At 41.2% G+C, this 13,191-nt stretch overlaps 1 protein-coding gene across 1 annotated transcript; it reads left to right on the top strand.

The window, feature by feature from the left end:
• The first annotated feature begins 252 nt into the window (after positions 1-252).
• On the top strand, positions 253-8,704 carry LOC139457623 (uncharacterized). The gene is made up of 2 exons (XM_071238978.1): positions 253-337; positions 5,711-8,704. Exon 2 carries the CDS (start codon positions 5,788-5,790, stop codon positions 7,414-7,416), a length of 1,629 nt encoding a protein of 542 aa, XP_071095079.1. The 5' UTR covers positions 253-337; positions 5,711-5,787; the 3' UTR covers positions 7,417-8,704.
• Positions 8,705-13,191: the final 4,487 nt, after the last annotated feature.

Below are 13,191 nucleotides of genomic sequence, written 5' to 3' on the forward strand. Positions count from 1 at the left end.
GTTCATTATTTTAACACAAATTCAATTTCGCATTGTTCCTTTAAGCATGTTAACACCCGGTGTCACTCCTGTTATTATCGTTCTAACAATTGTTCATTATTGTAACATCCAGGTTGATCCGGCAGTATTCCCTTTGACCACACTTGTTGTCACCCTTCTCAGAAATAAATCGACCATCATCTATTATTGTAACATGTAGTACAGTCACTACAGATATATGACGTGGTCATCCTGCGGTGTCGCGTGGTGTAGGCTGATAGGGATGTAGACCAAGTGTCAGCAGCACTCTGAAGTAGGAGATATTTAGCGTCCTGTTTACATGGAGAAGTAGCCAAAGGTAAATCACGTATCAATACTTTGAATTATGTAACCCTTCGGCATCTAAGTTATGTTAGTTTCTTGATTTGCTGCCTCGTAGTCTGCTACATAATTAGTGTTATTCTTGGTGTAAGCATGCCTGATTCATCTCCCACTGTAACATATGAAACCTGAGCTGGTGAATGTGAAGGACTGTGTTATGGACTGACTCCCGCGAAGTCTTACTTTATGACAGTGGGTTTAGAATGACACAAATTCGGATTAGTGTTGAGAATATGTCGATGCTAGTGACCATATTTGCTTTTATGCCTGTTGTTTGCATTTTTCTAGATTTCTGTTTCAAGTTGTGCAGCATGCTCTATTGCACAATAAACTCAATAAAGTTTTGAAGTTTTCATTCTAAACAGTTTTCAGTAAAAATAACCATAACGCTTGATAAATTTGCATAAATGCATCAAATGCAATAAATTCCCACCCAGTCTTGTCATCGACATGGAGCAATCGTCATTTCGGGCGTGACCAAAATAATATCATTGAAACTTGTGTGTACGTTTATGAATTTATTTTCCAAATATTCGGCGCAGTTTGGAACCCAAAAGGGGAAATTGTATTTCAATAATGTGATGTTCATGTAGATCTTGAACAAAGTAACCATTATTATTTGAAGACGGTCGTTATGAACCATACATCCTAAACAAACAAAAAAACGAAGATTCCGGGGTAGAATAGGTCATCAGCAACCCATGCTTGCCGTAAAAGGTGACTATGCTTGTCGTAAAAGGCGACTAACGGAATCGGGTGGTCAGGCTCGCTGACTTGGTTAATGTATACCATCCATGGATTGATACGTGGATCGATGCTCATGATATCAATCACTGGATTGTCTGGTCCAGACTCGATTATTTACAGACCGCCGTCATATAGCTGGAATATTGCTGAGTGCGGCGTTAAACAACAAACCAACCAACCAACAAACAACCAACCTAAACAAAAAACATGATATGCAGTTGCTTGTCAGTTGCATATGCGGCAAACGCCTATTGCGTTTGTACAATACGGTACTGATATATCGGTAAGTAAAAAATGTTCGACTATTAAATAGTATGCATCACTTTTTTTCTTTCACAAAAAAATATTCCTTAAAACGTTGCTTTTATTTGTGTCATCATTTAGCCTAACATAGTACAATAAACTACGTTCATAACGAACACGCTTATAACGAACTGACCGATGTAACTTATATTTTAGTCCCGGCCATTTGTTGCATATGCTGTATATATGCTTATAACGAACTACGGTTATTACGAACTGAAGTTAGTTGTCCCTTTGAGTTCGTTATAACCGTAGTTTACCGTATGAGAGGAGGTAGCGCGGAGAACGTAAGGGACCCCAGTGATATAGTGTTAGCAATTAGGTGGCTTTCTGACACCTTGGCATATGTCAGTTCTTATGTCAGTTCTAATGTCAGCTCTTATGTCAGTTCTTATGTCAGCTCTTATGTCAGTTCTTATGTCAGCTCTTATGTCAGTTCTTATGTCAGGTGTTATGTCAGTTCTATGTCAGTGCTTATGTCAGCTCTTATGTCAGCTCTTATGTCAGCTCTAATATCAGCTCTTATGTCAGTTCTTATGTCAGCTCTTATGTCAGTTCATATGTCAGCTGTTATGTCAGTTCTTATGTCAGTTCTTATGTCAGTTCTTATGTCAGCTGTTATGTCAGTTCTTATGGCAGTTCTTATGTCAGCTCTTATGTCAGCTCTTATGTCAGCTCTTATGTCAGTTATTATGTCAGCTCTTATGTCAGTTCTTATGTCAGCTCTAATATCAGCTCTTATGTCAGTTCTTATGTCAGCTGTTATGTCAGTTCTTATGTCAGTTCTTATGTCAGCTCTTATGTCAGTTCTTATGTCAGTGCTTGAAATGTTGCAATCTCAGAAACAAGAAATTTAATTCAGTCAAAACGTTTCATTGTTCTACGTTGTAAACCACTTTCCCACATAACAAACTTAAGGAAAACCGTCACTCCTAGATCCACGGGGTTTTGTTGCAAAACGTGGTGACACAGCTACATAGACAGTTACATATGTATCCTCAGAGGTCCCAGACAGTTTGTCAAAAATGAAAACCAGGTTTTCGCGAACACCATGTATCGTCATTGTTTGATATGGTCGAAAATGTACAATCGACCCTTCTTATAACACTTTGTAAGTGCGGTCGGGTAGCCAAGTGGTTAAAGCGCTGGCTTATCGCGCCGAAGATCAAGGTTCGATTCCCAAAATATGTACAATGTGTGAGTCTCATTTCGTATGTCCCCCGCCGTGATATTGCTGGAATATTGCTAAAAGCGGCGTAAAACCATATTCACTCACGCACTCACTCACTCTTGAAGTGGGTGTGGCAGTGGTACCGCACTGTCCGTGCCTACACTCACGTCAATCACCGCCATGTACGATCAGGTGTCAATGTTAACGTCACTTACAACAACGCTATATCAGGGCGAGTTATATCGCGGCGGCTAGATGTGGGATTAAAGTCCAAACTCTGAGACTCTTTTTTGTGAACCAAATGAGCACGGGCACCATGCTTGTGTGGATTCGAACCTAATATCATGCCTTTCTTACACATCTAAGGTAGGCAACGCAAAGCGCATTGGCGACTGGCGATCAACATAAAGTCATGGAACGTCAATACAAGGGCTGGTCAAATAGTTCTAAGTTTTCGTATGAAATGTAAATATTTATTTTCAATTTGTCAAAAAATCAACGTTGTACAATATTTGTTGTTTCATATATGCAATTTGGATAAACACACAATGCGAACATTACATCGTGTAGATCTCTTGAAACGACAGTATGCAGGGAGCGGTCACCTTATTTAGGTCCCCAAGATCGAGATTTGTGAGACTGGAACCTCCATCTGTTTCCGGACAACGGATGGCTGTCGAGTGCTTGCCGTCGCACATGATCTAGGAATGTGTGCAGGAATCTGCTGATCTTGTAATCATAGTATTAATCTACTCATGCTCGTTTGTTAAAGTATGATGTGAATATGACCTCGAGTATAATTTCAAAAATAATTCCTTGTGTCAAGAAGAGTATGATACTTTTCTATCGTTTTATATCTTGTCACACTCATTATCATGTAAGTTATCATTGCTAAATGGGGCGTAAATCCCTACACACTCACTCACTCCGTAGTGTATAAAAACGTAGTAGCTGCATCAATTGGTAGTGCAATAACCATATGCTGTTTGACAATACATTCAGTCTATCCCTTCTCAGTCACTCACTCCTTAGTGTATAAAAACGTAGTCGCTACAGTACATTGGTAGTGCAATAATCATATGTTGTTTGACAATACATTCAGTCTATACCAACTCACTCACTCACTTCTTTTTGTATAAAAACGTAGTAGCTGCAGTACATTGGTAGTGCAACAATCATATGTTGTTTCACAAGACAGTCTAACCCTACTTACAAACTCCTTACTGTATAAAAACGTAGTAGCTACAGTACAATGTCAGTGCAATAACCATATGTTGTTTGACAATACACTCACTCCATCCCTTCTCACTCACTCACTCAGTCGTTAGTGTATAAAAAATAGTAGCTACAGTACAATGTCAGTGCAATAACCATATGTTGTTTGACAATACACTCACTCCATCCCTTCTCACTCACTCACTCAGTCGTTAGTGTATAAAAACGTAGTAGCTACAGTACAATGTCAGTGCAATAATCATATGTTGTTTGACAATACACTCATTCTATCCCTTCTCACTCACTCACTCAGTCGTTAGTGTATAAAAAATAGTAGCTACAGTACAATTTTTGTGCAATTACCATATGTTGTTTGACAATACATTCAGTCTATCCCTATTCACTCAGTCACCCATTCACTCACTCACTCACTCACACACTCCTTACTGTATAAAAACGTAGTAGCTACAGTACAATGTCAGTGCAATAACCATATGTTGTTTGACAATACATTCAGTCTATCCCTACACACTCACTCACTCCTTAGTGTATAAAAACGAAGTAGCTACAGTACATTGGTAGCTGGGTACACTTAACCTCCAGATATAGCTGGGTACACTTAACCTCCAGATATAGCTGGGTACACTTAACCTCCAGATATAGCTGGGTACACTTAACCTCCAGATATAGCTGGGTACACTTAACCTCCAGATATAGCTGGGTACACTTAACCTCCAGATATAGCTGGGTACACTTAACCTCCAGATATAGCTGGGTACACTTAACCTCCAGATATAGCTGGATACACTTAACCTCCAGATATAGCTGAGTACACTTAACCTCCAGATATAGCTAGGTACGCTTAACCTCCAGATATAGCTGTGTACACTTAACCTCCAGATATACCTGTGTACACTTAACATCCAGATATAGCTGGATACACTTAACCTCCAGATATAGCTGGGTACACTTAACCTCCAGATATAGCTGGGTACACTTAACCTCCAGATATAGCTGGGTACACTTAACCTCCAGATATAGCTGGGTACACTTAACCTCCAGATACAACTGGGTACACTTAACCTCAAGATATAGCTGGGTAGACTTAACCTCCAGATATAGCTGGGTACACTTAACCTCCAGATATAGCTGGGTACACTTAACCTCCAGATATAGCTGGATACACTTAACCTCCAGATATAGCTGGGTACACTTAACCTCCAGATATAGCTGTGTACACTTAACCTCCAGATATAGCTGGGTGCACTTAACCTCCAGATATAGCTGGGTACACTTAACGTCCAGATATAGCTGGGTACACTTAACCTCAAGCATAAAGCTGGGTACACTTAACCTCCAGATATAGCTGGGTACACTTAACGTCCAGATATAGCTGGGTACGCTTAACCTCCAGATATAGCTGGGTACACTTAACCTCCAGATATAATCGGATCAACTCAACATCCAGATATAATTGGATAGACTCAAAATCCAGATATGACTGAGAACACTACAAAGCGGGTACAACCCTTTACAATTCAAATACACCTTGTGTTAGGACGGTCACACGCTCTGCAGTTCACTGCCCCGTACCTTCCAGGATCTGCTGTGTTTCGACCTGATTATGACCCTTGGTCAGTCAGCTGCATACAGACGCCCGTGGCCTAATCAAAACGATAAACGTCTACAATCGCTAATCATTTCTTCTCTAAAACATCAAATTGAGGTACAGTGATGTAACTGAAATACTGCTCAACGCTGATTGAAGCCATACTCAGACAACATGCACGGATTCATAGTCCTTCAGTCAAAACAATAATGCATGATCAATCCAGTCATGCGGAATGTCCACATTTCAGGTTGCTTCAGGACGTTATCGCAAACTTAAATGTTCCACGTTTATTTGTTGACCAGGTAACAATCAAAGAACCTCAAGGTAAAGCCTCCAGACAAGACTGTGACCACTTCCGGAAGAGAAACAAGGGGGAATTATGGTACGAGTAAAACCGTTGACGGTTGATCCACTTGACCAGAGCTCTGAGGCAGCTCATGTAATATTCAACGAAGACTCCGCGGAAGACCGTGTCATTGTACAGACGCTGTGTGGAGGCATGGAGAGATCTGGGATCTCCTGTACATACTATGAGAGGGATGGGAAAGCCGGTAGGCCGGAGGTCGGGGACAGAGGCAGCATGATGGAGAACGCTGTCTGGATGATCATAGTCTACCTTCAGATGCCAGTCGGAGACCATGATGCGATGTTTGCCTTTGAGGAGAATATGGCTCTCTTTTTGGCAATAACGCATGATGTGCAAAATGTCATCTACTTACTGGGAGATGATGTTGAACCTGTCGTGTCAAAAGGGTTTCCTTTTTTCCGTATGAAGAAGGATAAGAATTGGCTTTGGCATTTAACAGGTTTAGTGGAGACTACACCTACTAAGATCACATCAAACCTGTTTCACAGATTCTACTACCAACTAGTGCAACAAAATGGTTCCCTTTTTCCGATATCTCGAGAATCGTTATCTGTTTGGGCAAGTATATTGTCTTACACGAGCCTCAGTCTGAATTGGACACTACAGCAATCCAGTGGGTCTCAGGTTTATAATGTGACCTTTAAAGATGGGTCTTTGGTAATAACACGATCAGAGATCCAGAACAATAACGAATCCAATTGTCAGGTAACAGGGACGTCATTTTCCGATAACCCAAGTGACATTATTCACGATGGCAATAATGCAGATTCAGGTGACAAAGCATCTGAAGACTCACCTTTTCTGACTGAAAGGAGAACCAAACACAACATAAATTGGACTGATGTGACAAATATTGAACCATCGTTGATACCAAATGATAGCGTATGTACCACTGTGAGTATAATACTAATACAAGGTTTTCAGGTGATGTTCTTTTTGGGGCTAGGTGTCATGCTTGGTTATTGTACAGCCCCTATCCCTATTGGTCTCCACCTGTCACTACCTTACTTGTCAGAAGTACAACTAGGTTTCGTGGCCATAAGCTTCCTTCTCTCAGCTCTCAATGTGTTCCGCAGTAGGCGCCTGATGTCGACTGAACTATCATACATGACATGCTACCAGTTGCTGGTTGCTCTTGTGTCTGTTATCTTACAAGGGCTGCTCACTGCAGGTCGTCTTCCCTTCCCTGTGAGAGTGACACCTCAGATAGGAGGTCTTGCCTTCTTCAGTATCTTCAACATGGGGCTCGTAAGTGATTTCATCGCATCCAATAGTCAGGGGCACACATGTAGAATTATTGTCAGAGCTCTTACATTAGGTTCGGTGATTTTAGTTACCGTTGCTTACTGCACCCTGTGTCAGCTCAGATACAAACAAGCTGGCGTAAGTTTTAGAGCAACTCTCATAATCACAGCTGTTCATTTCGTCAGCCAGTATGGGCTTTTCAAATGTGTCATCAAATACATTCGGTACATCATTGGATTCTCCTGCCAACGGAAACTAGGGACGCTAGCTGAACAAATATTGCTTGTGATATACGCACTCATTTGGTTGATTCCGATTTTTCTTTTTTATGAGACAAGGGCTGATCATTCGTGTCCCTTGTTTCCAAATATAACAAACTCAACCTCACCAAACTGAAATGCGGTTTGAAGTTCAAATCCCACTCATTGACTCTAGAATACGCTTAGACTGTAAAACTAACACGAGGATTGTGTTTTTCGTCATGGTTGCTAGAATATGTCGGATTATTGGATAGACGAGGTGTTAAAGTGAGATTGCTGATTCAAGATTGACTTCCTCCATGTTTGTTTGTTTGTTGTTTAACGCCGCACTCAGCAATATTCCAGTTATATGATGGCGGTCTATAAATAATCGAGTCTGGACCAGACAATACAGTGATTGACACAATACGCATCAACCCACGCAATTGGGATACGTTGACATGCTTTAAGTCAGCGAGCCTGACCACCCGATCCCGATGCGACAAGCACGGTCGCCTTTTCGACAAGCGTGGGTTGCTGATGACCTATTCTACCCCCGATATTCACGGGTAGACTACCCTATGGATTGAACTGCCAATTGTATTCACCATCTGTTTCTGGTAAATCATACTGAAACATTCTGTGGTGTGTTCTTTTCGTTTCACTGTCCGTCTTTTGTTATTTTCATACCCCTTTGGATATTTGGGGTTAGTGTTCGTCTTCAGGGGCTGTTCTGGCTGTAAGAGGCGACTAAATGAGTTGGGTGACAGGCTCCGTGACATGGACGTCATTTTGAAATAATTACGAGGAAGCTCGTCTAGCCCATCGCACCATATCATAACGACCATTCACTTTTTGATAGTGGGTAATGTATCATGAATATTTACAACTCAGATACCAACAATAGTATAGAAGCTTATTTGAAATGCATCGTGGGTACTAGCTGAGTGTTGCATGTAATATCTGTGAACTTTCATACACAGTAGCAGGTAAATATGGCAAGAGGCAGACATGGCATGCCTGTACGGATGTTATGCTTTTGGAATTTGAATTTAGATGACACACTGTTTCTCATAATTGGTTCCTTTACTGTATGTTGTATGTTTAGACACACGTAACACTGTGCTCTGTTACACTCACATAGGCCTAGTGGTTTAAGCGTTCTCTCGTCACGCCGAAAACCCCTGTTCGAGTCCCAACATGGGTATTAGTTTGAAGCCCATTTCTGGAGTCCCCCGCAGTGAATTTGCTGGAATATACTCACTCACTCACACACTCACTCACTCACTCACTCATGATTAGCACTTACAGTCGTGACAAGGTGGTACAAACAGTTTCATTACATGTTAACACAAATTGCTTCTGGATAGAATTGTGCTCAACACATTCAGATTTCCACAACAGTGTACATATCCTCTGTATTGTCTATTTGTTTGCTTGTTGTTTAATGCCGCCATGGAAATAAAGTGTGTCGACCAGAACAAAGTCTTCTTTATTACCTCGAGTTTAACATCTACCGGTGCAGATATTTCTGATACTCGTACAGTGAGCACAAATCACCTTCCACTCTAGGCCTTTGTGGCACTCTTTTCGCTTCATTCGTTCGTTCGTTATTCGATCACATTTTGTTAACGTTGGTAATGCAATCAAACGTGTCAGAGGAAAACTAAATAAAGCAATAATCCTTTTGGTATGTTATCACATAACATGCACGTGCAGTTGATTTGGTTTGGTTTGTTGTTTAAATCCGCACTCAGCAATATTCCAGCTATATAACAGCGGTCTGTTGATAATCGAGTCTGGGCCAGAAAATCCAGTGTTTGACATCATAAGCATCGATTCACGCAATTGGGATCGATGACATGCTTCAACCAAATCAGCGAGCCTGACCACCCGATCCCGTTAGTTGCCTTTTCCGACAAGCAAAGTCACCTTTTACGACAAGTATTGGTTGCTGAAGACCTATTCTACCCCGGAATTACAGTTGATACTCGTTGGGCGAGAGTTGAACAGTTCAGGATTCTCGACTTTGGGATGATGCGACACAGGACGTGCGCTTTCCCTCTTCTACATAAAACATTCAAGTCACGTTGCAATGTCGGAAAATCATCATAGAGAGGCAGAGTGTGATATAAGGCAATATTGAGTTTATTGGTCGGGACAAGTCCAACTACTGCCGAGTACCAAGTCCACTCGGAGCCTCTCACTTGTGCGGATGATTCATAAGACTATATTTAGGAGATAGCATACGTTGTTTCCCATGTAGAGCTAGGTTACTTGTAGATTTACCCGCTCTAAATTGAATTTGTAACCAAACGCGCAAAATCAAAAGATAAATATGACTTGTTACTGGATGTTGAAAAAGTTGAATAATGCCTGATGAAAATTATAGTTACACCTTTGCACAATAGATGTCTTGATACTTGTTTTTTAATACCGCTAAAAATGGTTGAATTATGTTACAAAGGATATGCTATGATGTGTCATGATCTTTCTTGTTACACCTTTCTTGAATAAGGTTTGTGAAAATGTAAAACGACAACACCGGAGAATAACCAGGCTCGATTATCTGATGAAAACGATTCCATTGGGCGTAAAAGGCGTTGAAAATTATATGAATGGATCCCCGAAATCAGTTATGACACCAGGCATTCATTGGGCGAAACCGATTTCGCTCATTGGCGAAATATTTTCATAACGCTATAAATTAGTTGTATTTAGTTAAAAATGAGTTGAATTATGTGTCATGATACTTGTCGGTACACTTTATATGAATTTGCAAAACAATACACAAACATATTTTTGCCCTTGTGCGGGATATTTTAATAACGCTATAAAATAGTTGAATTAAGTTAAATCATTTGAAACATATGTCATATGATACTTGATATTTGTATTTGCAAAATAAAAACATGAGTTTCGAGCAAAGGAACATTTTCTCGCGAATTGCATGTTGAAATTTGTTTCTGGACGAATGGTTTTCTAAAAGTGGAACGTGTTATAATATGTCATTACTTCTCTTTTATGGTCGCAAAAAGTAATCCCATGTCTTAAAAATCATAATGTGACGTGTATAAGAACATGCACACATCAGGGTGTATCGTCATGTGGCACACAGGGTGTGTATTAGAACATACACACATCAGGGTGTATCATCATGTGGCACACAGGGGGTGTATTAGAACATGCACACATCAGGGTGTATCGTCATGTGGCACACATGAGGTGTATTGAAAATGCACACATCAGGGTGTATCGTCAAGTGGCACAAAGGAGGTGTATCAGAACATGCACACATCAGGGTGTATCGTCATGTGGCACAAAGGAGGTGTATAAGAACATGCACACATCAGGGTGTATTATCATGTGGAAAACAGGAGGTGTACTAGAACATGCACACATCAGGGTGTATCGTCATGTGGCACCTAGGAGGTGTATTAAGACATGCACACATCAGGGTGTATTATCATGTGGAACACAGGAGGTGTACTAGAACAAGCACACATCAGGGTGTATTATCATGTGGCACACAGGAGGTGTACTAGAACAAGCACACATCAGGGCGTATCGTCATGTAGCACACAGGAGGTGTATAAGAACATGCACACATCAGGGTGTATTGTCTTGTGGCACACAGGAGGTGTATCAGAACATGCACACCTCAGGGTATATCGTCATGTGGCACCTAGGAGGTGTATAAGAACATGCACACATCAGGGTGTATCGTTATTTTACATCAACGCAGTGTGTCAGAACATGCACACATCAGGGTGTATCGTTATTTTACATCAACGCAGTGTGTCAGAACATGCACACATCAGGGTGTATCGTCATGTGGCACACAGGAGGTGTATAGGAACGTGTACCCATGAGGGCAACAGAGGAAGTGTATGAGAACATGCACATATCAGAACGCACTAAAATTAATAAACTAACTGGCAAAAGAAACGCCACCAAACAATGTTCTGGTCTAAAACAAAAAGAATTAAGTAACAGTTGATGTTTTATTATAACAAAAACAATTATTCAAAAACGGTATTTGAAAATGACAAGATCAAGAACCTTGTACTTAAAATTCTGCAGACACATTTATCATGCTGGATGCACTGTCCAGCATTCGATTACATCCGCAGAATCGATGTCGATATCTTGTAAAGTCCCATGCTACCAACATGGCTCAGTACTGGATGTGACCCCCTCCAGCAACTATGCAGGCCCTAACACGACGTCGAACTGAGTACACGAGTCTCCTGACATACTGATTGGGGATCCTACGCCATTCTTCCTGCAGGGCAATTACCAAGGCATCCCTTGGCTATGGCGGATGTTGACGCTTCCGAATCCTTCGTCCAAGTTGGTCCCAGAGGTGCTCTATGGGCGACAGGTACGCTTATCTGGCTATCCACTGTAATACGGTCACGTTGTTGGCGTTCAAAAAGTCGCAAAACGTCATCAATGTAACGACGTGCAGTGAGATTTCCGTCGATGATGACCAGTTCTGTCTTCTGTCCCCGCAGATGCCACCCCAGACCATGACACTACCACCTCCTTAAACCTCCACTTCTTGTACGCAACAACGTGACGTCCGTTCACCACGTCGTCGGTAGATTCGAACCCGCGAATCAGACTTGAAGAGCTGGCACCTACTCTCGTCACTGAAGAGAACTCTTCGCCAATTTCTCAGTAGGAATCTGGACATTAGGTGAAGCACCCGTAAATACCGGTTTCCCTGCGGGGTCGTGGCCTTGGGTCTTCCACTTCTCGGTCTGTCTGCAGTACTGCCAGTTTGCCTGTGACGTGTGACAAGTCTGGCGACGGTGCACTTGAAGCAACCATGATCCTGGCAACGTGCTCCTGCGTCGCTCCCATTTGCAACATAGCGATGTCTCTCTTCCTCTGCTCTGCGGTTAGTCGAGGCATGTTCGTTGTTATAAACGGTTCCATTCGATGAGAGAATACAATCCTCCTCATGTTTTATAACAGAATTTCATACGGGTAACTTTTTGCACATTTGACATTTTTTAGTGATTTAATTCTCTTTTCTCACAAATCACATGAAGCACGTTCACATAATCACAGGGAGTAGGTAAGTTGCATTCCAGCTATGTGATCCAAATTGTTTTTGTGCTGTCTGGCAAATTTGATGAAAACTGACGACCATTATTTATTCGATGGCGTTTCCTTTGCCCGCTAGTTTATATGAATCCGTATAGTTCCATTGCTCACATCCTCCATGTACAAACTTTTACAATACATTGAATATGAACCCAGTACAGTAATGAGTTTAACTCTGCATTAGAAAAATCTACAATAGAGGACACCAAAAAAATGGCTTCTTGCGTGACAGGATTCGAACCCGGAATTTTAGCCTGTCGGTCCACATCTGTAACCATAAGTCTATCCAACCACAATTCCTAATATTAACATTTGCACATAACAACTATTAATTGTGGTAACATATCTTATTGATTGAGAAAAGAGTTTAACCTCAAAAAGTAACAATACTGGGTTACATTTAAAGGGAAATAACTCTAAATACCTTGTTATTCAGAAGGAATGGGCACAAGGTGTGCATATGAGAGCGACACGTTTATTATTGTGTTGTCATAATAGTGTCAGGAGATATTGATCGACAAATCGATGCTATGAATGACCTTTCTGCGCAATTTAACTTTTCAAGGTACACAACTCTTGGAATCTTAAAGCGTGAAACATATGAATATCTTTGTTGAAACGTTTAGAAACATAATTCGAACCTGCACAGGAAAACTTCACACTCGAGATAACATCTTATTGTTATGTGACACTTTAATATATACAGTAACAATCTCACAAAATGCATTAAATGAGTTAAAGTACCAATCGACCGCCTCCGTGGTCTAGTGGTAGAGCGTCCGCCCGGAGAGCGGAAGGTCCGGGGTTCGATCCCCGG

Source organism: Haliotis cracherodii, unplaced genomic scaffold (assembly GCF_022045235.1).
Source record: "Haliotis cracherodii isolate W230 unplaced genomic scaffold, xgHalCrac1.p SCAF_12, whole genome shotgun sequence".
Taxonomy (NCBI): domain Eukaryota; kingdom Metazoa; phylum Mollusca; class Gastropoda; order Lepetellida; family Haliotidae; genus Haliotis; species Haliotis cracherodii.

What these genes read in the sequence shown, in the direction of transcription:
- LOC139457623 (XM_071238978.1), top strand. Translation starts at nt 5,788, where the DNA reads ATGGTACGAGTAAAACCGTTGACGGTTGATCCACTTGACCAGAGCTCT.